Genomic DNA, 22,277 nt, shown 5'->3' with positions numbered 1-22,277 from the left:
TATGGACCAGCACACACCCAGCGAGCAGGAAGCCCACCACACACCGGCAGGAAGCCAGCGCCACAGCTCCGACAGGTAAACAGGGTCTCTGCCCCCACCCAGCAGCGATATCAGTGAACCTCACACAAACGGAAGAGTACAGCTGTGCTAAGTAGACTCTTTAAAACTCTTTAAAATCCCGATTAAACTAATTTCGTTGGTTAATCACAGCGAGTCTGTGCTGCTGTTTAACTTGATTCCAGCAGAGGGCGCTCAAGTCGTCTGTTTCTAGTTTCTTTCACTTTCACACAGCCGTTCATAACTTCCTTTTCAAGCCTCTTCTTCCAATCACAGACGGCAGCACACAGCCAGGCCTCTGGCTACAAATCGTACATAACCTTAGAGCAGAGGTGGAGGCAGGTGTGTAGGAGAGAGAGCTTTGTGACCAGGCTTAGGTCTGTAGGCTCGCAGTCATCCGGTCATGGTGGTCTGAGGAGTGTGGAACCAAAGCGGCTGGACTGCTTTACGGTTTGTGAAGTCGTTTCACCTCAGAAGTGAAGAAGCTTCGTCTTTGCTAAACTTAAAGAAGTGCAGTGGCTTTCTTTCTGAGATGTTTGACACAATCTCCGAGCCGAGCTGTAGTCACTACAGAGGGATAAAGCTGATGAGCCACACCGGGAAGATTTGGGAAAGAGTTGTTGGAGCTAGATTAGGAAGAGAGGTGATGATCAGCAAGCAGCACTGTGACTTAAATATTCATCTAGTTGCCATTAGAAAAAAAAATTCTTAAGCTGGTTAATTTTATGTGTAATTTTAAGACTTTATTTTGCTTTTGCTCACTGTGATAATAACTCAGCAGTCCGAACACATAACCCTGTGGAGCCCCATCAGAAAACTGTTCCAATCAGAGTAGATGTGTTGTCCTCTGAGCACAACCAGGTAACTCAGACAACAGGCAAAGAATGAAATATCTCACAGACAAGATTGCTATTAATTTCAACACAGAAAAGACAGAGATCGTGATTTATCTCACAAAAAGACAAGATTGACGTCTGTAGTCCACTAAAACCACAACTTCTGAGAACCTGAAGGAACCAAAGGTGGTTGAAACGCTGACATCATCTTCCACGCCAAAATTGGTCACGGTGCGAGGGCAAAAACCGAGCTGAGGTCAGAAGTCAGAGGTGGTGAGACCATCTGAGACTAACTACTGCGCCAAGGAAGCAATTAGTGACACTGAAAAACTAGCTCATGACTTGATTACTCTAGGCTGGACTACTGTAACTGATTACTATTATTATCATTATAAAATTCCCTAAAAAAACTTTATTTGATCCAAAATTCTGCAATATATTTCTCCTGTTTTGGCTTCCCTTCATTGGCTTCCTGTTTAATCCAGAATTCAAAATCCTGCTCCTCACATACAAGGTCTTAAATAATCAGGCCCCATCTTATCTTAATGACCTTGTAGTACCATATCACCCTATTAGAGCACTTGGCTCTCGCTCTGCAGGCCTACTTGTTGTTTCTAGAGTATTTAAAAGTAGAATGGGAGGCAGAGCCTTCAGTTTTCAGGCCCCTCTTCTGTGGAACCAGCTTCCAGTTTGGTTTCGGGAGACAGACACTATCTCCAGGGTGAAATCAGTTAAACTGGGACACTTTTTGGCAAATTTCATATTTTTTGGCAAATTTGGTAAACTGCAAAATAAGCACTAAGTGAGACTGAATTGTGTTTTTGTTGTTAATGAGTTGTTTTCAATATGTAAACCTTGATTTAATTTCATAAATTATAATTATTCAGGTCCTATAGCTTTTGAAACATTTTTGAGATGAGCAGTGTTTTAGGGTAAAGTGGGCCACTTTATCAGTCAGCTTTGATTTGAACTCATTTTAACAAATATGAACACATTCAAGTGTTGATTTAATAATTCATGAATAAAAACACTGGCATTAAAAAGAACTAGAATTAGTTAATTATTACAACATTTTCATAAGAACTGTATGTTCTATTTTAGAGACAGTCTTTACAGAAGAATCCATCGTCAGCATAGATGCCACTTTCTTCTCCACACGTCTCATGGAACCAGGCGCTGCGGTTCCCACAGCTGATCCACTCCCCACTGGCCTTTGGGTCACTTTTGTCTCCATAGACTGCCTTACATGCTTTGCAGGGCACGTCATCCTTCTTTGCACCTTTGCTTCTTCTGGTCTTTTCTATCTTTTTAGTTTGCACTGCCTTGGTGGAAACGTAGTCTACGTGTCCATCGCTTGTGAAGACAAATGACAGAGGTTTGGCCCTCTTTCTGACAGTCCTCTGTTGTTTTGGTTGGACACACAGATCACTGAATGTAATACAAGTTCAGGTTGATGGCTCTTCCTTTGGTGTGAACAGGTTAAAGACCATCTCTATCTCAGGAACACATTCAAAGTTGACTGTTATTTCTTCAGATCCAACCATCCAAGAATGTAAAGGTTGAGGGCACCTCAGATACCGCTGCAGGGGGATGAATGGGGCTGAGGGATTTTAGGGTCTGGATGTTGGTGCTGGAGCTGGTGGTGTCTGGTGGGGTCTGCTTGCTATTGCTGGTGGTGTCTGGGATCTGATTGCTGGTGGTGTCTGGGGTCTGCTTGTTGGTGCTGGTGTTGTCTGGGGTCTGCTTGTTGGTGCTGGTGTTGTCTGGGGTCTGCTTGTTGGTGCTGGTGTTGTCTGGGGTCTGCTTGTTGGTGCTGGTGGGGTCTGCTTGTTGGTGCTGGTGGTGTCTGGGATCTGATTGCTGGTGCTGTCTGGGGTCTGCAAGTCCATCTAGATCTCTGGCATCATCCTTAGGTAATGACTGAACAAACAACTGAGCCCATTCTAGGAAGACATCATTAATCCAGCCATTATCTGAGACCTGAACAGTAACATTCTCAGGGCACTGTTGGAGCCACTCACATCGCAGCCACTTCCCTTTAAACATAATCACAGTTTGACTGAAAATGCATTCTGCATTGAAGGCTGCCATGCAGGTGGTAGTTTCACCTTTCTCACCTGCACAGACCTCCAGACATGGTTGGCCAATCACTCCAAGCACCTTGGTTAAGGAGTACTGGTTTTGTGGACCAGACTCGTCGCAGTTCCATACATATGGGAAGGCATGCCCTCGAGGCTGGGAGTGCAGAGCAGGTTGTCATAAACTGGAAACCACTGACTGACCACCTGCTTGTTCAGTGGTGCGGCCCTTGCAGCTGAGAGCAATTCATGGTTTTGTATGCCACGCCTTGCGTGGTGCTTAGTGAAATTTTTTAACCAATAGTATCCTACTCAGCCAACCTTTTGTGAGAAGCCCTTAATATTATTTTGTGATGCTGTTGAACCTCTCTCTTGGTAAGAGGAGCCAGTTCTTGTTCTGCTGCCTCAGGGAGGCATAGCCACTATGAGCTAGCTCCCACTCACTCTTCTTTGCAGTGTGGCCTGGGGATTATTCCATGCTCTTGAGAGGAAGCGCACACTTTTTTAATTTCACTCCTTGTACTCTTCCCATGCTCCCTGTTTTCTCCTCTACCCACTGATTGTATTTTCCTCTTTCCTTCTCCTGTCTTCTCCCTGTTCCTTCCCTATCCTTTTCTTTTATTGCCTTCCTTTCTTCAAACTTTCCTTTTGGCTAAAGCATGTAGTCAGGGCTGGATCAGGTGACCCTGAATCCTCCCTTAGCAATGCTGCAAAAGTGTAGGCTGAGTCCCATGATGCACTAAGTATTTATCCTTCTCTCACCCCTTTTAAGATAAGATAAACCTTTATTACTCCTACACGTGGGAAATTTGTTGGGTCACAGCAGAAATTGGACAGTACAAAGTTACAAACAGCAAAAATGAAGAAATACACTAGAATAGAATAAGATAAAATAACATACTATGTGTTTACACACCACTGTGCATTTAATTATGAATTATTAATCACTCTCTGGCTCTCATCCACAGCATGTCTTTTTTCCTCCCTTCCTGAGTCTGGCTCTGCTGGAGGTTTCTTCCTGTTAAAGGTTTTTCTTCCCACTGTCGCCAAAGTACTGATTGTTGGGGTTTCTCCGTAGAGCTCTACAACTGTACTACTCTGTCTTAAATAGTGTAAACGGTTAGCTTAAATAAAAGCGATTTTTTCGTGGAGCAGCGCTGTCGGAACAGCCAACCGGAAAATCTGCTAACTCCGATGTCGCCTAGTGTGACGCTAGGAGCTAAAGCTAACTGCAGCTAGCAGCTGTAGAACCGGATGTTTCAGTAACGGCGACATTAACATAACCAAAGAGTTTGGCTAGCTGGTATTTAAAGTTAAATTTCGACCCCTGTGGTGTTAAAGGGCGTGGGCCTTTATTTTATTCACACTTCTGGCTGTTTTTAAATTGAGTGACTAGGTCAAACACCCGCTTTTTTTCCGCGGCAGAGGGCTGGGTGGGTTTTGGGGGTCGTCGAGGCTGACTTCTTTGGTATTTGAATCGGTCAGAGCGAGCTGAGCAGAGAAGGTAAGTCCACCATGTTTGTTAGCAGCCTGTTGCATGAATTCGCTAAAGGTTTCACCATGATTTTAAACGAAAACTGTACATTTCTTCTAGAATAAACCGTCGGGAGCGCACAGGCCGTTTGTGACTTTGCCGTAAACTTGTACTGATGTTGTAAGTCAGCGTCGCGAGCTAATGCGGATATCTCGCTGTGTTATTAAGGTCTCTGAGTAAATGATGATCATGTAGCTGACCTCACAGCCATTGTTCGTTCAGTGGGCTAGTTTAAGGCATTGTGCAAAAGTGCTGTTTATAAGGTGGGAAACTATCTGGCACTTGAATGTGTGGCGAAACGTTTTTCCCACTGAAAACGTCCAGATGAACAGAATCATCTTTTTGGGAACTCAGAGTAAAAGTCAGCTGAATGAAAGTGGGGGTGTGAACAAAAGTAGCTGACCACCGAGTGACCGCTTAAACTCCGAGACAATTTCTAAACGGTAGCGGTGTTATTGCCGTTAAATGCTGTAGTTGCTATTGTATTGTTAGCCGCACTTTATCACACATGCAACCATGACTCCAGCTGACCTGAGATCAGATTGTTTTTATTCCGACGGCAGCCCCACGTGTTAGTTTCCGGAAACAAATTTAAGAGCGCATCGGTGCCGCTTCCATTGATTCTATTGGCTAGAATAACCCCCGCTCTGCTCTGATTGGTGTAGAGGCCACTGTGAATGTGTGCTGCGTTCCGGTAACTTTGGAATTTCCGATGCGTGCGTCCCGGTGTTAAGGTTTTGTCTGTCGCAAGATTGCGTCTTTAGCAATACAACGAAGTGTTTTTGTTTTTGCACGTAAACGCAGCCGTGATCGTTAACTCGGGGTGGGCAGGGCTACGCCGAGTTGTAAATTAGACTTGAGGGGAGGTTACAGTTGAAGATTCCGGCTGGAAACTCGGGAATTCCAACTTCGCCTAGAATGCGCTCGTGTTCATTTCGTTCGTTTCCATTCTATAGATTGAATGTGAAGTAAACGACATTTTAATGGGACCCTAAATGCAACGCTTTCACGAAGAAGTCGTTACAGAGGAAGAGGTCAGCCCCTGAAGCAGCACTGTGTGACCCCGGTGTCCGTGACGCTGTGACGGAGGTCTGCAGAGGGAGATCGGGCTCTTTCAAACTGTTAGTAAACCTTCTGGACAGACATTTGTGCAAACACGTGGGCTCGTTTCGGGGCGCTTACAGGAAAATATTACTGCATGAGTGTTCTTACGTGTGTAAATGTCACTCTGACTTCATCAGGCTCTTGTGTAATGCATGCCTCAGTAATATTTGTTTTGCCTCATGTATCATCCCTCCAGCCGGAGCCTATCATGGGGCTAAAGGCGGGGTAGAGCCTGGCCAGGTCGCCAGTCTGTGCAGGGCTGCAGCATTGATGTATGATTTTAAAAACATTGTGATGTGTGTGCAGGTGCCTTTTGGAGATGGCGGTGCATGTGACCCTGAACGGGACGTTTTTGTATAATCGCTACGAGCTGCTGGCGTGGCTAAACGAAACCTTACAGACGAGCTTCACCAAGGTGGAGCAGGCATGCACAGGTGGGTGTGTTTTAACAGGCATGGCTGATGCTGGTACATTGCTAACAGCCTCCGCCTTACTTCTCACGTGGAGTTCTCCGTCCTCCTGAGCCCATCTGTGGTTGGCTAACAGAAACCAACAGGCACTCGCACATCACTCCTATTCTTTCCTCCTTTCCTTGGATTCTTTTCTTTCGGCTGCTCCCTTTAGGGGTCTCCACAGTGGAGGATCTGCCTCCACCTCCTCTGTCATACCAACCCTCTGCCTGTCCTCCTTTTCTACATCCATGAACCTCCCCTGAGGTCTTCCTCTTTTCCTCCTGCTTGGCGGCTTCATCTTCAGCCTCCGTCCTCTGCACATGCTGAAACCGTGTCAGCCTCTGACTCTGAGCTGTCCCTCTGACGAGGACTCATTTCTTAAAAAGGACTACTGTGTTTGTGGACGGTGGCCCAGCTTTCTTGCTATCATTTCTTACTGAGCAGGTGTGCCTCGTGGTGCATGTTGTGAAAAGAAAACCATAAATAAGACTATTTACACAGAGCAGGAAGGAGAGCAAAGGAAAAACCTGTGCTGCCCGAGTGTGTGGCTTACAGGGTTTCCCTGACCCTGCACTGGGCTCATCATTAGAAACTCGGGTCATGTGTCCCTGCAACAGGAACAGGACATATATGACAGGCAACGAGGAAAAGCCAGTTTGACCAGTGTAAAGATAAAGCCGTGTTAATAATATAAATGATGTGTAATACTTCCTGCTCTGTTTGTATCCAGGTGCGGCTTATTGCCAGCTGATGGACTGGCTGTTTCCCGGCTCCTTGGACCTCTCCAGGGTCCAGTTCCAGTGCGACACCATCATGCACTCTCTGCACAACTTCACCTTGCTGCAGGCTGCTTTCAGGAAGGCCGGAGTGATCAGAGTGAGTGTTGCAGCGCTTTCAGGTCCCGACATTAAAGCGAGTGCTCGCTGCACACCTGTGTTAGAAACAGCAGGATGACTTGGCGCTCGTTCTTTGATAGAAACACGCACCTAAAGATCCTCTGTTGCTCTGCCTAGCACATCCCCATCGAGTCGCTGATGAAGAGGAACTCGGCCGTGGCTCTGACCTTCCTCCAGTGGTTCAAGATCTTCTTCGACGAGCACAATGATGGCAGGGAGTACAACGCCTTGGAAGCTAGAGGAGGACAGAGCCTGGTTCCTGCTGACCTAGGTGTGTCTCGCACAGGTGTCACACAGCGTGTTTTCAGGGAAACCGATGCTGGGAACTAGTGCTGGGCGATATTGAAAAGATATTTATCACGATGTGAATTATTTTATATCACGATAACGATATATATCACGATATACCACAATGTTTCCACTTATTCTCTGAAAAGTGTGACAGATGTCATTGCTCACTTTTCTCCAACTTTATTTTGAAGGTTTAAAGGAACTGTCACAAATGAGAAACGTGCATTTTAGTGCAGCAATATAAACGCATCAAAGGAAAACAGCTGTGGCCTTCTTTATTTTCAAAATCATACATTTAAAATGAACTTTTTAAAGTGCACAACAGTTTCAAGGTTTTCTGCCCAAAATATTTGTTTTACTAACATGCATATCATATATGCTAGTAAAACTAATGTGTGTATGTATACTAGTACTACGTGCACGTATATACGCACATAATGTACTTTATGCACGGTAAATACGTAGCGACGGCAGACTCATACCTTGGGCTAACATGACTCCAGTGTGGTCATGTGGGAAGTCCGCAGTCTGTCAACAGCGAGCGCGGCGTCTTCGTTAATGAAGCGGATGGTTACGCTCATGCAGGGCTGCGTATCTCTGCTCGTCCACAGGTCAGCAGCCAAGGCTTAATGCACGACACTGCAAACATCCTGCTCTACTTTGGCCGCCATGCTTTCGTATAAGCGAGGCAACTCGACTTTACTGAAGTGCTTACGACCGGGCATAACGTACCTCGGATCAAGGACTTTGACGAGGTCACAAAAGCCGTCCTTCTCAACTACATAAACAGGGCCATGCCTTTACAAATGCAACGCGAGACGGCGCCTGTGATTTGTTTATGGCGCTGGGACGTTTTCTCATACGGGCCTCGTGTGAAAGGCTGCTGCATCTTCAGCTGGTATAGTTTTTCTTTCCCAACTTGCTCCCGTCGTTCCACAGCTTGGTTTAGCTCGGATTCTCTGGATTCTTCTTCGTGGGCCTTCTGTAGGTGATACAAGAGATTTGTTGTGTTGCCATCGGGCGCAGGAATAGTTTTATAGCATAGCTTACAAATGGGCGTCTTCTGCTCTGTGTTGGTGCTGTTGAACCCAACAAGTAACCAAATCACAGACGTACCCCGTTTTGGTAAAAGTGCTTCTTCTTGGGCTGCCTGTGCAGCCGTCTCTGCCTGGTGCATGTCCGGGCATGAAGCTGCAACCTGTCAAGCGTCCATCGTTTTTGAGTTACCGTAAAGCAGTGATGTGCGATACCAGGGGCGATCGTGGCTCAAGAGTTGGGAGTTCGTCTTGTAATCGGAAGGTTGCTGGTTCGAGCCCCGGCTCGGACAGTCTCGGTCGTTGTGTCCTTGGGCAAGACACTTCACCCGTTGCCTACTGGTGGTGGTCAGAGGGCCCGGTGGCGCCAGTGTCCGGCAGCTTCGCCTCTGTCAGTGCGCCCCAGGGTGGCTGTGGCTACAATGTAGCTGCCATCACCAGTGTGTGGATGACTGGATGTAGTGTATTCGAATCCAGGCCATTTACCACTGATTTCCTTTCCGATCTCATACCAAGTAAAATTCAGGGTGGTATCGACGATACTGATCCGATACCGATACAAAAACTTGATGTTTCATTGTATTACATAATACAATATATCATTGTATTATGTAATTGTAATAATATAGCTTCATAATGATTACAGGACATCAGATTACTTGTATAACTTGTATACTTATAAAAAACCTGCCATTTGAGCATGTTCAGCACTAAAGGACTCTGCCACAGACGTCTGTCTCGCCCTAGCAGCACCTGTCCCTCTCCTCCTCTTCAGTTCGCCTCAACATAAGCTCGTCATATTCTGTGATATGATTTATTCTGAGGTGTTTGATGAGGTCAGTGGAGCTGCCACGAAACCTCACTGTCTTGCCACATCGCAAACTGCGTCTTGGCTGTTTGTGGAGGTAAAACACGTCCACACATGACTCCATTTACGCTCAGCCGTTGTTGTGAGTGCGCACGCCAGGGGCTGCCACACAGTTATGCAGCCGTATTTCGCACATGACTATGAAAGGCGGAAGAGGAAGTAGTTCCTTCCAGTGTAGACGATCCGAATGTTATAGTTTCTTTCCACTGTGTTAATGATAAACTACAAATTTACCCTAAATTACTAAAATATCAATATTTTAATGTGAGAATCGATTCTAGAACATAAATGACTGATATCGGAGGAATCGATATTTCAGGATCGATCCGCACATCTTTGCCGTAAAGCATGACGCATATCCGGGTGCACGTAAAGCAGCACCATGTCGCAAAACTACAAGAAGTTTGTTTGTGAAAATATCATTTTTTATACTTTGCATAGAGTATGTATAGTGACCAGACAACACTAAAACATTTGCCACAGGCTATTTCATTTATTTAATATCTTTTATGTAATAGTTTATAAAAGTGGGTCAGAAACGCTAACAAACGGTAAAGATCGTCAGCACGACCGGAAACGTTGAAGCTTTAATGTTTCGCTGCTCGTTTTAAAGCCAGAAGTTTAATATGTGAACCTTCACTTCAAAGCTGTCGCCTAACGCTCTCCCCCCCCCCCCGCAGGTGGTGCATTTCTTCTGCCGAATCAGAAACTCGCCGTCACCGTGACGACGGACAGTAAAACCATAGAGCAAGAAAAAGCAAATGATGTAATCTCGCTGATCTCCGACGACGAGGACGACGTGGTGGACCTGACGATGGAGTCGGTAACAAACATAGACGAGTGTGTTCCGCCTGAGCAGGTGAAGGAGGCGGAGTCAACAGACTCCTTGGTGGACGAGGGCGATGTTTTGCTGCGATTCAGTAAACAGTACTGCCGCGATGACGTGGACCTGACGCCGACCGGCCAAATCATCAACGCGCTCCGCAGCACGCCGTACTGCCTGTACCTGCACGTCGGGGTGGAGCTGGGCGGGGGCCGGAGGACGAGCATCGTCCTGATTGGCTACTTCGACGGCTGCTCGGGTGCGAGCGTGGTGAGGGCGCTGCTCGCGGTGCAGCTCAGCGTGGATTCGGCAGTCGGAGCCCCGGAGTCAGATCCAGACCTTCTGATGAAGGCGCTGACGGAGGCTGGCCTTCCTCTCTCCAACCTGGCTGTGTTTTACTGTGATGCTCCGCCCCCACAGGTGAGCCGGAGGTTTGAAGCCCAGCTCCGGCTTTTCAGCCCCAGCTTGGTATCGCTCTGCGGCCTTCCTGGGATGGCGGGACGAGCGTGCCAGGCCGGACTCCTCACATCCTTCAGTCACGTGGTCGACCTGGTGAAAGACATCCACCGTCACTACTCCACCTGCGCCTCCATCAACGACAGCCTGAAGGAGCTGTTTGCGGACGTGGAGCACCACAACCTGTCCCGCCCCGTCTCCTCGCAGTGCTTGTTCTTCATCCACGCCGTGCAGAAGATGGCGGGCTGCTGGACGGATTTGGTGGAGTATTTTAAACTTGAGGCGCTGGCCGTGGACGCCGAGCGCATCAGCACCCAGCGAATCACCGTCCGGCTGACCGATCCGAAAGTTGAGCTACACTTCCTGTTCCTCGCCTACGCGCTGGAGCCGCTCCGGGCGCTCCAGGAGCTGCAGCAGTATGGCTCTGCGAATGTCGGAGTGGAGCTGCAGCTCACGCTCGTGCTGCTTCACTCGTACGCGGCGAGGGTCCTGCAGCCGGCCGCCCTCGACGACTTTCTCAGGAGGCGAGACGTGAAGCTGCTCAGCAGCGAGGCGAAGCTGCTGCCCGCAGCCGAGGTGAAAGTGGGCGCTCGAGTCAAAAACCTCCTGCGGGCCACCCCGGCCGTGGATCTGGACGACGAGGACAGGGCCGACTTCATGAAGGACGCGCGGGTGTTTTACCAGGCGGCGCTGCGGAGCGTGGTCGAGAGCGTTCCCGAGCAGCTCGGAGACTCGGCGCTGAGGAACATCACCCTCGTCCAGAAAGACCCTCACAGAGTCAGCGTAAGACGCCTTTGTTTGTGTGCTGCTGGAGGCAGAGCAGGGCTGGTACACTGAAGGTCGCTGGTTTGATTCCCGGCCGACTTGTAGTCTAAGAAAAGCGGCTGCAGCAGGATTTTCCTGGCTCGTAGTCGGATTCCCTCCTCAAATCTGCATTTTACTTTATCATGAATCACCTTCGAGTGTGTGAAATCAAAGCTGCTTTGATATACACCAAATTATTCTGCACATGGTATTTGTCTCTGATTTCCTGAGTAGTCGATTCAAATGACGTTTAGACCTGAGGGCGGCGACGATAACCAGGGCGCCAGCTCCCCAAAGAGAGAGAGCTTCCAGTACATGTGTGCTGTAGGTAGATTAGCCAGATGCTCTGACCCACACACGGTCCTGGCTGCTCCTGTGAGCTGCTGTCAGGCTGCAGGATTTGTGCACTTTAAAGGTCACTTTGTTACGCTGTGTTCATAAGATGCCGTCTGTACCTGCTGCTAATGACTCTGCAATGCAACATCCTGTCCTCAGAATAAGCTATCCAGCAGCGTGCTGTCAGAGATGGCGGTAGAGCTGCGTCTGTGTGACCCCGCCTCTTCAGAAGCCGATCAACTTCAGGACGACTACCTCAGTTTGACTCACGCGACGAGAAGTGGAGAAGCTACTTCCTGGGCAAAGGTGAGAGCACCAGCGTGGCCTGAACGTCCACACGTCTGGTTACTGCAGTAAATACATGGATAAAAGCTCTGTGCGTGAGCCGAGACGACGCGTGTCTGTTTGCAGATGGTGAGCGAAGTCAGCCCCGGCTCGACGCTGCGCAGGCTCATTTTGACCCTCCTGGCCCTGCCGAGCTCGCTGCACCGGACCCAGGTGTTTGCTAAGGTGAGAGGTCAAAGCCATGTGAGTGGCCCACACGACCCAGGTGGGAAGGGATAAATAATTTCCCTTTTTTCTGTCTTTGCTTTAATCCCAAGGTGTCGAACATCCCCAAGACTTTTCCTGACAGCCGAGAAGCCTCCAAAGCTTTGCCTGAACCGGGGATGTGGGCGAGAAGACCCAACAACCGCAGGAGGAAGATACCCGTCCGTCACCAGACAGCTCACGATAATGAGAGGAAACAGGAAGTGGACAAACTGAGCTCATCGGAGGACAGCGACTGGACCAAATCCAGACCACCTGTGCGTTCCAGGGAATACAGCAGCACGGAGGAGTCGGGCGACACAGAAAACTCCTCCGGTAGGACTGACGCCGGAGTTTGCAGCTCTGACACGAAGTTGATGTGACGCCTCGTTGATGTTAATCAGTGACTGCGTGTCCTGTTTTTATCCAGATGTGGTGGATGTTACAGAAGCTTCCAGAATGTGTCGGGCTGACAGACTGAGGCAGCTGCACAGTAAGAAATGTCACACCGGTGCAATAAGAAAGGGCCGTTTCTGTTTGTATTTGTTCGCTGAGCTGCTTCAGCCGCTTCTCGTCTCGTTTGCAGGTCACAGAAATCGTCAGGCCAAGTCTGATTTTGTCATGAGCAGCGATGACGAGGATTCGGCAGCCACGCCGACCCGAGTAGCATCGGCGCGGGAACAATCACCTGTAAGGCATTTCACACCAGCTGCTAACTAGCAGCACTGTCTGTGTTTACTGTGTTCATGAGTGATGTGTCACTGCAGCCGTCGTGTGACGCATCTGCACAACATTTCAGCTGAACAGCCAAGCACCAAACTTTTCTTCTCAATCAGGGACAGTTTGAGTTTGTTGGTAACAAATAACAGAAAGCTGAGTTTGGAGGCGGCGGTCACATGAAACGATGCGTTTAAGGACATCAGAAAGTTTCAGCGCTTTCACACCGTGGCAGTTTCTTATTTTGCAGCGTCTTGTACAAAAATGTGAAACTCGGCGTGCGTTTGTTGAAGGCAGCGATGGCAAAGTGTGTTTGCTGGTGTCGACTCAGTTTAGCTTACTGTGAAATCACCTGCTCACACATTGGTCGCTATGGCAACAGAAACTTACAGTGTTTCGCGTGAACACATCTGTGTGTGTTTTGTCCTGAAGGGGGAGCTGGTCTGGGGTTACGCTGGGAGCTCGGCGCTGTGGCCGGCCGTCGTCCTGCCGTGCAGAGGAGAAACTCCACCGCCAGGGAAGACGCTGGTGGAGTGGTACGGACAAAAGACGTCCTCACAGGTGAGTCGCACCATGCTGTCGACCTGTGGAACCAGGAAGTGTGGATCAGCTCTCTGTTTAGTCCAGGCTCTGATCCAGTGAGTCGTACCCAGAGCGCAGGGCAGAGCTTGACTGATGAAGACGTCCGACGGTCCTCCTCTGATAAAGAAACAGGGAGACAAATCCTGCTGAATTGATACTGTAAATTCAAGCAGAACAAAGCTGGTCATAGATCCAACCAGAGTTCAGTGTCAGCATCTCCTCTGGTGCCCCCAGAGCCAATCACAGTGGAAGTACCAACCTGGAGCTTCCTGGGCCCCTTTCTATACTCATTTGAGTCCCTCGCTCGTCCTCTCGGGACATCCAATCACAGCTGTTGACACACAGTCACCTGACGTCCCGCTTCACCTCCTCTCTCTCTCTCTCTCTCTCTCCTGAGTTTTCTCAGTCACGTTAGACTCATTATGTTTGATTAAGAAGAGAAATGATTTGCTGTTAGAGAGCCCCTCCTGTCAAATATGAGGGGTGTGTGTGTGTGTGTTCCTGTCTAGCTATCTTTGTGAGGACACACACACACACACACACACACACACACACACACACACACACACACACACACACACACACACACACACACACGGTCGTCACAAGTTTGAAGCCTTTTTGAGGCTCAAAATGTGGTTTTAGTGTCGGGTACAGTTAGGCTATGGTCAGGTTTGATAAGCGGCTAGAGAAAGCATTATGTCAATGAAGGTCCTCACTAAGATAGCTGAACGGGGTTGTGTGTGTGCGTTTGTGCGTGCATGCCCTGAGTTTGAGTCCTTTCCTCTGCAGACGTGATCAGACGGTCGTTTCTTTGTCTTCTGCTTTAAATTATTAGTAAAATCTGTATTTGTGCTTTTCTCCTGTGCCGATCGGCCCGCGGTGGATGGATGTTTTCCTTCTCTCTGATCCCAGGTCAGTTTGCAGGATCTCAAACCTTTCGCTGCGTTCACCCAGAACTTTTGTGCCGACTCCTTCAACATCCTGAACACCTACCAGGAGGCCGTGTACCTGTCCCTGCAGGTGTGTTTGTTCAAACAGGAGAAATACTGGAGTTGAAGAGTCCTGGACTCGTTTTGTAAAGAACAGGTCAAAACTTCACGGAACCTGAGATTATTCTGAGTTCTTACTATGTTCTTTTAAATATGTTTTGCTAAACTAAAGTCTGTGTGCTCGTATGTGACACGTCCTCCTTCCTCTGCACCAGGAGGCGGCTCGGCGCTGTAAGAAGCAGTTCGCTCCTCCTCCAAAGGGCAGAGAGGAGCTGCTGAAGCAGATGTTGGACTGGGCGTTGGGAGGCTTCCAGCCGTCGGGGCCTGAAGGATTTCAGCCCAACGCTCCAAAGAACGGTAAGAACATTGATACTACCTGCCTGACTGAGTCGGAGTCACGGTGTGGCTCACCTGTGAACGCCTGTTTCTGTGTCAGTCGTGGAGGCGGGGTCAGGGGTCGTACAGGAGGAGCTCAGAGTAGGACAGACTTGACGTGCTCAGTCTTATTTATGATGTATTTTGATCACATGTTTGATTTCCCTCTGCAGACTGGTGGTCGAGGGTGATGAAGAAGCTCCCCCATAAAGCCTCCTCTTCTCCTGACTCCTCCAGCATCAACCTGAAAGATGTGGAGGTGTGCCTGAAGAGGCTGTCCTGCAGCTCCATCAGGAAGGCCTCAAAGCCAGCAACGGCAAACAAAAAGGAAGGTCATCCTGCGGAGCACGGCCCCAAAGCACGGAAGGAGAAGGAAGCTCGAGGAGGAGGGTCAAAGATGGGGAGACAGGGGAAGGAGGAGGAAGAGGAGGAGGAGGAGGAAGAAGAGGAGGAGGAGGAGGAGGAGTGGCGAGGAAAGGGGAAGAGTAAGACGGGATGGAGAGGAAGGAAGGCTCATAAGAAGCGAGGCGAGCTGAACGATGACGTGTCGTCTGATTGGATGCCGAGCAAGAAGAAGATCTACACCAAACTCCACAACAAGGTCAACAAGCCGACCGCCTCCTACGCACAGCCCGACCAGAAGCACAGAGGTAACGCTCGGCGGCTGTTAGCGATGCAGCTGTTAGCCTCCGCTGTCAGCTCTCACCTGAGCAGGTGTGAACGTGGCTCACTCTCTCTCACTGCTCCTTTCAGAGACGATCATCAGCACGATCGTGGACATGAAGCTGGACATCGAGGGTGAGTGTGCAGCGCTGCATGCCTGGAATCTTTGCGTGTATACGCTCGTGTGTTTGATCGTGTGCTGTTTGCAGGGTACTGTCTGTGCTGTGGGACGGACAACATTGAGATCTTCCACCCTCTGTTTAAAGGCGGCCTGTGCCTGAAGTGTAAGGTGAGGAGCTACTCTCAGGCTTGGTGCTCGACTCCCTGATAGTCGTGAGGAAGGACCCGTGCATCCATCAGCACGCGCAGTTTAAAGCTGCATGGACGCTGCTGCAGTTTGTGGTGTCGGGTTGCAGCGTAGACCTAACGCAGAAACAGGAATCCTGCAGAGCTTTTAAAGAACTGAGCAGATGTTTTCCTTTGTTTCTGTGTGTTGTTCGAAACGTCCAAGCTCCTCCTGAGCAGCTGGCTGTGATGGTGTCTGTGTGCCTGCAGGATAACTTCACAGAAACCTTATATCGTTACGACGGCGATGGATATCAGTCCTACTGCACCATCTGCTGCTACGGGATGGACGTCCTGCTGTGTGGCAACGATGGCTGCTGCAGGTTCTCAGCTTCTTTCAGTGTTTCGGCCGCATGTGCCAGCACGTTCTCCGTTCTTAACCTCTGTTCTCCGTCCTCAGGTCTTACTGCGAGGACTGTCTGAACATCCTCGTCGGGCCGGGAACGTTTGATTCGCTGAAGCTGGAGGACCCGTGGATCTGCTACCTGTGTCAGGCTCACAGACCCCACAGAGCGCTGATCCCCAGAGAGGACTGGAGCATCCGCGTGCAGGAGTTTTTCACCAATGACAGCGGCATGGAGTTTGTGAGTGGAAAACCAGCCTTGGTAAAGATCTGTGTGCAGGAAGCCCTCAAAGGTGCTGATTCTATTAGTCCTTTATTCAATTATCCAGGTAAAATCTCATTGAGATCTAATTTCCTGCCACCATGGCAACAAAAGTCAAATACATGTAGCACATAAGTATATAACATTAAAACAAATAAAATATCCTGTACGAACACGTGAAAATCTGACAACACATCAAATTAAGAGCGACATTGAAAACTTCCTTTAACATGGACTTAAACTCCCCCAGGGTATCTGATCATTGCAGTTGCTTGGAGACTAACAGCGTTACTAAAAAAATTATCCGTCCATTTGCTTCCACGTAACCTTCTCAGGGTTGCGGCGTGCGCTGCAGGCTATCCCAGCTGTCTTAAGGCAGGAGGCGGGGTACACCCTGGACACGCCTCCTGTCTGTGGCAGGGCACACAGACAACCGTTCGCGCTCACATTCACACCTACGGTGTGATTTAGTGTTTCCACCTATCCCAACTAACTGCATGTCTGTGGACTGTGGGAGGAAGCTGGAGAGAACCCACACAAACACGGGGAGAACATGCGAACTCCACCCAGAAAGACCCCGATGGAGGAACTGAACTCAGGACCTTCTTGCCCCCTGCAAATTATCCATAAGTGTAAATTTGCACGCATCTTTAAATATCCACATTATTGCATACGCTGGGTTAGACTCTGATTCTCACAAATAAGCTACAAGACCTACAAGCAGTTTTACTCATGACTTTCTTTTAGTTGTGTGAAGGGAACCTGCAAAGTAAGAGTGTTGCGTAACCCTTTTTGTAACTGTAGCTCCCACACAAAGGTTTTCTCAGGTACTCGCACAGCAGATTCTTTCGTCCATATCGTGGCAGAAAGTTCATTTTTATTCCCGACAGTTGTCAAAGTAATGCTTGCTTAGCGCAGCGGGCCGAACTCGCAGCCCGTAGAAATATAACGCCGTCTGTCCCTTGAGGTGACGTTTCTGTTAGGGACGATTTGTTTGTTGTGCAATATTAAAATCTTCAAAAATGATTGAATATGAAGGCAACATGAGCACAAACATGCTGAGGGATCGGCTGTGTTAGCGTCACAAACTCACGTGAACACTAAAGTGTGCGTTTGTGTTTTACATACGAACAAAATGCAGGACAGAGGACGGGCTATTTGGTAGTTCAGTGAGTTCAGAGGGAAACGTGCTCATGTCTGCAGTTTTGAAATAAAAAAACAAAACAGCTTTGTTTTCTACTTGAACACTAAAATGAGAGGACGTGCCAGCAGCGGCACACAGCTCCTTGCAGCCCTCTGTCACAGCTAGTGACCCCTGTGGCCACGTGGTGAACTGCAGTCATCAGTGGCAGCAGGATCAGGAGTTCTGTGCTTCTGTGGTTTTATGTGTGTTTGTGTAGAGGTTTAAACTATGTTGGTGACGCAGTTACTTTAATTCTCTTCAAGATAAATAGAAATTAGAAATAAAATGTTGGTGTCGGCATCAGATCCACTCACTTACACTTTTTTACATCGGAGCACCCCGTGTTGTGCGTCAGGTGTGACTTCCTGTCGTCTCGTCAGAAATCACGCCGGCTCTTGTGTGATGCTGTTTTTCTTGTTGCAGGAGCCTCACCGCGTCTACCCGTCCATCCCTGCAAACCTCCGCCGACCCGTCAGAGTCCTGTCGCTGTTCGACGGCATCGGCACAGGTGAGCTTTACCTGCCCTTCTGCTCCTGTGAAACGGCCATACGCTCCTGCTTTTCCACACAGCCCCTTCTTTTCTCCGCGTCCCGACAGGTTTCTACGTGCTCAAGGTCCTGGGCATCAAAATAGACAAATACGTCGCCTCTGAGGTTTGCGAGGATTCGGTCGCCGTTGCCACCGTCAACCACGACGGGAAGATCGTCCACATCGGAGACGTGCGGCACATCACTCAGGAACGCGTATGTCCTTCGTAATTCCTCTTTCCACAAATGAGGACGCGCTCTGTTTTATTTTGGCGTCTCCACAGCGGTACGTATCCGTGCGAGCAGGAGACCAACGTGGCGGACAGACTGAGAGGGCGTCTCCAGTTTGTTTTTCTGAGCTGAGACAGAAGATTTGACTGTGTGTTTGACGGGTCAGAATATAGAAAGTGCTGCGGTGAAGCCCCGCCCCCTTTTCTCACCACGTCTTCTTTGCTCCTCCAGCTCGAGCAGTGGGGACCTTTTGACCTGCTCATCGGCGGCAGCCCCTGTAACGACCTCTCCATCGTCAACCCGTTAAGGAAAGGCCTCTACGGTAGGTTTCTGCAGCTCGTCCGGTCACACAGGTGTCAGTGGTCTAAAGGTTATTGTTGGTGTTCCTGTGTCACTTCCCTCCTGCAGAGGGCACCGGGAGGCTTTTCTTTGATTACTACCGCATCCTTCAGTGGCTGAAGCCCAAAGAGGACGACCCGCGGCCGTTCTTCTGGCTGTACGAGAACACGGTCGCCATGAACACCTGCAACAAAATCAGCATCTGCCGCTTCCTGGAGGTCTGCACGCACTCACTTCCGTTTGGATCCATAACCCTCTGCTCTTCCTCTTCCTGTGTGCTTCCTTAGTTAAACTGACGAGGTGTAAACTGTGTCTTGTTTTCCCGTCAGTGTAACCCGGTGATGGTGGACGCCATGCACGTAACTCCGGCCCGCAGAGCTCGCTACTTCTGGGGAAACATCCCGGGAATGAGGAGGTACGTGAGCTTTAGCATCTTTTTAATATTAGTCGGATATTTCATGTTTTCGTAGAGTTTCCTCTTTGGAAGTGCGGCCTCCATGAATCGTGGGGTTTGTGCTGAGCTGGAGCTGCAGAGGACGGCAGCTTTTAATGAATCGCTGTGATTAAATCTGAAGCAAAGATCGTTAGAGGGAAACGCCCGGTGAGCTCTGTGAGTGCACGTTTCCTCATTCCAGGAAGACAAAAGTTTTCCGATGGAAAAGTTTTTTTGCGAGCGACGCCGGCTCTGGGACGGCCACAGCGACCCAAGCAGACAGGAAGGGCTGTGGCGGTTAGCAGCAACGAAACTTTCAAAATAAGAGCAAATACCGTATTTTCACGACCATAAGACGCACTGTGCTAAAAGGCGCAGTCTCAGTTATGTGTGCCCTTACTGTATTTAACACACACATAAGGCGCACTGGATCATAGGGCGCATACAAGTACCGTATGCGTATTTAAAAATAAAGCGGGAGCAAACCTGAGTTCGGTACCTTACTCACATTTCTATTACCAGTAATCGTCATCATCAACAACACACAAGCATACAAGTGTGCATATTTAAAAATAAAGCAGGAGCAAAATAAAGTTTGGTACTCACATTTTTATCATCAATCAAACCCATCGAAGTCCTCATCCTCTGTGTCTGAACAGCTGCGCTAAATCTCCATCAAACATGCCAGGTTCACTGTCTTCACTGTCAGAGTCACTTTCCGTGCCGTGCGGCTCCTCGGAAACGATGCCGGCTTTTGCGAAAGCTCGAACAACAGTGCCAGCAGACATGTTAGCCCAAGCATCTACAATCCATTGGCAAATTGTGGCGTAACTCGCCCGGCGCTGCCTTCCACTCTTAGTGAAACTGCGTGGAAAAAACCACCTGGTCTCCTTACATACACCTCCCTCAGCCAGTCTTTCATCATTTCCTCATCCATCCAGCCCTTTTCATTTGCCTTAATGATGATTCCTGCTGGAAACTTCTCTTTAGGCAAAGTCTTTCGCTTAAAAATCAACATAGGCGGCAGTTTCTGTCCATTAGCATGGCAGCCAAGCACAACAGTGAAACAAGACTTTTCAAACCCCGTTGTGCGTATCGCTACCGTGCTGGTCCCCTTCTTCTCCACAGTGTGATTCACCGGGATGTCAAAAGTGAGCGGGACCTCGTCCATGTTAGTGATGTGGCTGGGCTGGATGTGTTTGTCGCCGATGTGTTTGCTGCAGTAGGAGCGGAAGATGGCCAGCTTTTCCTTATAATCCGCTGGAAGTTGCTGCGCTACCGTAGTCCTGGTCCGGATGGAAAAATGGCACCGTTTCATAAAACGAAAGCACCAAGACGGACCTCCTTGGAAATGTTCAATGTTCATCTCTTCAGCTAGTGAAACCGCTTTTAGCCGAATGGTGACCGTCGAAACGCTTCTCCCGCTCGCTCTTTGCTCGATGATCCACCGCTCGAGTCTTTCCTCCAACTCGGGCCACCTCGCCTTATGTCCGCGGAAACTCAGCTGCGTTTTCTTGACCTGCCGGAGCTTGTTTTCCAGCTTCCTCCATTTGCGAACCATCGATTCGTTAATCTTAAATTCTCTCGCCGCTGCTCGATTTCCATGTTCCTCCGCGTAGCTGATGGCCTTCAGTTTAAACTGTGCTTCGTAAGCGTGTCTCTTTGCCATTTTCAGGGTTGTTAAAACAACGATGTTCCACATAACGCACATACCTGTTCTTTTATACAGGTATGTGCGATTGTCCCGGTATATACGATCAACGCCCACACTTCACCCTTTAACGTTCTCATGGTGTTCTCTACTACGTCCTCCTTACAACACACAGGGCGCACCGCGCTATAGGGCGCGCCGCACTTTTTGAAGAAAATCTAAGACTTTTAAGTGCGCCTTATGGTCGTGAAAATACGGTACTGAGATTCTCCAAGGCCAAAAGGGGAAAAAAGTTCAAATGCGTTGCCGGATAAGCGCTTTAAATAAAGTTTTATTTTTCACCCGCAGGCCCATCGTAGCCACCCAGAGCGACAAGCTGGACCTGCAGGAGTGCTTGGAGCTGGGCAGAAAGGCCACGGTGAGTGACTGAATCTTCTCCTCGCTGTGATCCGTCCACAGCTGCTCGGCCACATGATCTTCTCATGCTTGTGTTCCAGATGTGTAAGGTGAGGACGATCACCACCAATGCGAACTCCCTGAAACAAGGAAAAAATGTCAACAAGCTTCCCGTCCTCTACAACGGCAAAGAGGACAAACTGTGGATCACGGAGCTGGAAAGGTAGCAGGCTGAAGGGTTGTAACGTCTCTCGTCCACTCGTCTCTAACAGCCTGTGGGCTGATTTCTGTGGATCCACTGAGTTTTTATCTGAGCCACGAGCAGTGTTGTCCTGTTAGATGGGTGGATTATTAAAGGTGTCCTCCTTCCTCCCTGCAGAGTCTTCGGGTTCCCTAAACATTACACCGATGTGCGGGACATGAACCGGCAGCAGCGGCAGAAGGTGCTCGGGAAGGCGTGGTGTGTCCCCGTCGTCCGTCACCTCTTGGCCCCCCTGAAGGACTACTTCACCTGTGAGGACTTATCTCCTCTAACCACAGCTGCCACCACCTCCTCCTCCCCCTCCTCACAGTCCTCCAGTGCCCCTGCAGAGCAGCAGCTGTCGAGTTAGGAGGAGGCGCTACCGTTCAGATGTGGTCATTTGATCAGCGACACAGTGCTGACGTGTCAGTCTGTGCGCAGGTATCTGCGGTTTCTCACCTGAGGACGACGCTGATGGATGAACCTTTCACTGCTGGAGAGATTCAGCAGCACAACAATGTTTTTCAAACTAATTTAAACCTTTTAATACAGTTCAAATGAGCCCTCTGCAGGTTCATTCATTTTAAAATTTGGGTTCAATTAATTCCAGGTGTACTTTCAGGTAATACCACTTCATACCACAAGATGGTGCAGTGAGTAAGCGTAAGCTTTATTGAGTGAAAAAGGCCATGAGGACGGGCTGAAAGGAAGTACTGAAAGTGTCAGCACGCTGCCCCCTGGTGGTGAAGGATAATTAGAAAAACTATTTTTAATCATGTTTCTTGTTTCCAGGAGAAAAACAGATTATTTTTTTTTACTTAAACATAAATCAGAGCAAAAGAAAGTTGCTGAATAAATTCAGCGACACTTGAACATGTTGATCCTCTGCAGTGTCTGGGA

The 22,277-nt window shown here is 48.9% G+C and overlaps 1 protein-coding gene across 1 annotated transcript; it reads left to right on the top strand.

Moving 5' to 3' along the window:
• The first annotated feature begins 1 nt into the window (after position 1).
• Positions 2-21,747, top strand: LOC146611473 (uncharacterized). The gene is made up of 26 exons (XM_085345108.1): positions 2-75; positions 5,916-6,043; positions 6,792-6,937; positions 7,075-7,228; positions 9,831-11,212; positions 11,729-11,875; positions 11,981-12,079; positions 12,172-12,433; positions 12,528-12,590; positions 12,684-12,787; positions 13,247-13,375; positions 14,312-14,419; positions 14,604-14,745; positions 14,937-15,413; positions 15,517-15,561; positions 15,636-15,715; positions 15,982-16,094; positions 16,172-16,355; positions 17,983-18,067; positions 18,157-18,302; positions 18,549-18,639; positions 18,726-18,874; positions 18,986-19,071; positions 21,089-21,158; positions 21,238-21,359; positions 21,516-21,747. The coding sequence occupies exons 1-26, from the start codon at positions 2-4 to the stop codon at positions 21,745-21,747; spliced, it is 4,818 nt and encodes a 1,605-aa protein (XP_085201234.1).
• Positions 21,748-22,277: the final 530 nt, after the last annotated feature.

Source organism: Diplotaxodon limnothrissa, linkage group LG20 (assembly GCF_057381915.1).
Source record: "Diplotaxodon limnothrissa isolate DT_005_m linkage group LG20, D_limnothrissa_male_GT1.1, whole genome shotgun sequence".
In the NCBI taxonomy this organism is placed as follows: Eukaryota; Metazoa; Chordata; class Actinopteri; order Cichliformes; family Cichlidae; genus Diplotaxodon; species Diplotaxodon limnothrissa.
The sequence above is the reverse complement of the archived record's forward strand: the minus strand, read 5'-3'. Positions and strand labels throughout refer to the sequence as shown.

Coding starts and splice junctions, on each gene's coding strand:
- LOC146611473 (XM_085345108.1), top strand. CDS start 2: ATGGACCAGCACACACCCAGCGAGCAGGAAGCCCACCACACACCGGCA. Junction 15,562..15,635: donor CATGAAGCTGGACATCGAGG/GTGAGTGTGCAG, acceptor TGCTGTTTGCAG/GGTACTGTCTGTGCTGTGGG. Junction 19,072..21,088: donor AACATCCCGGGAATGAGGAG/GTACGTGAGCTT, acceptor TTTCACCCGCAG/GCCCATCGTAGCCACCCAGA.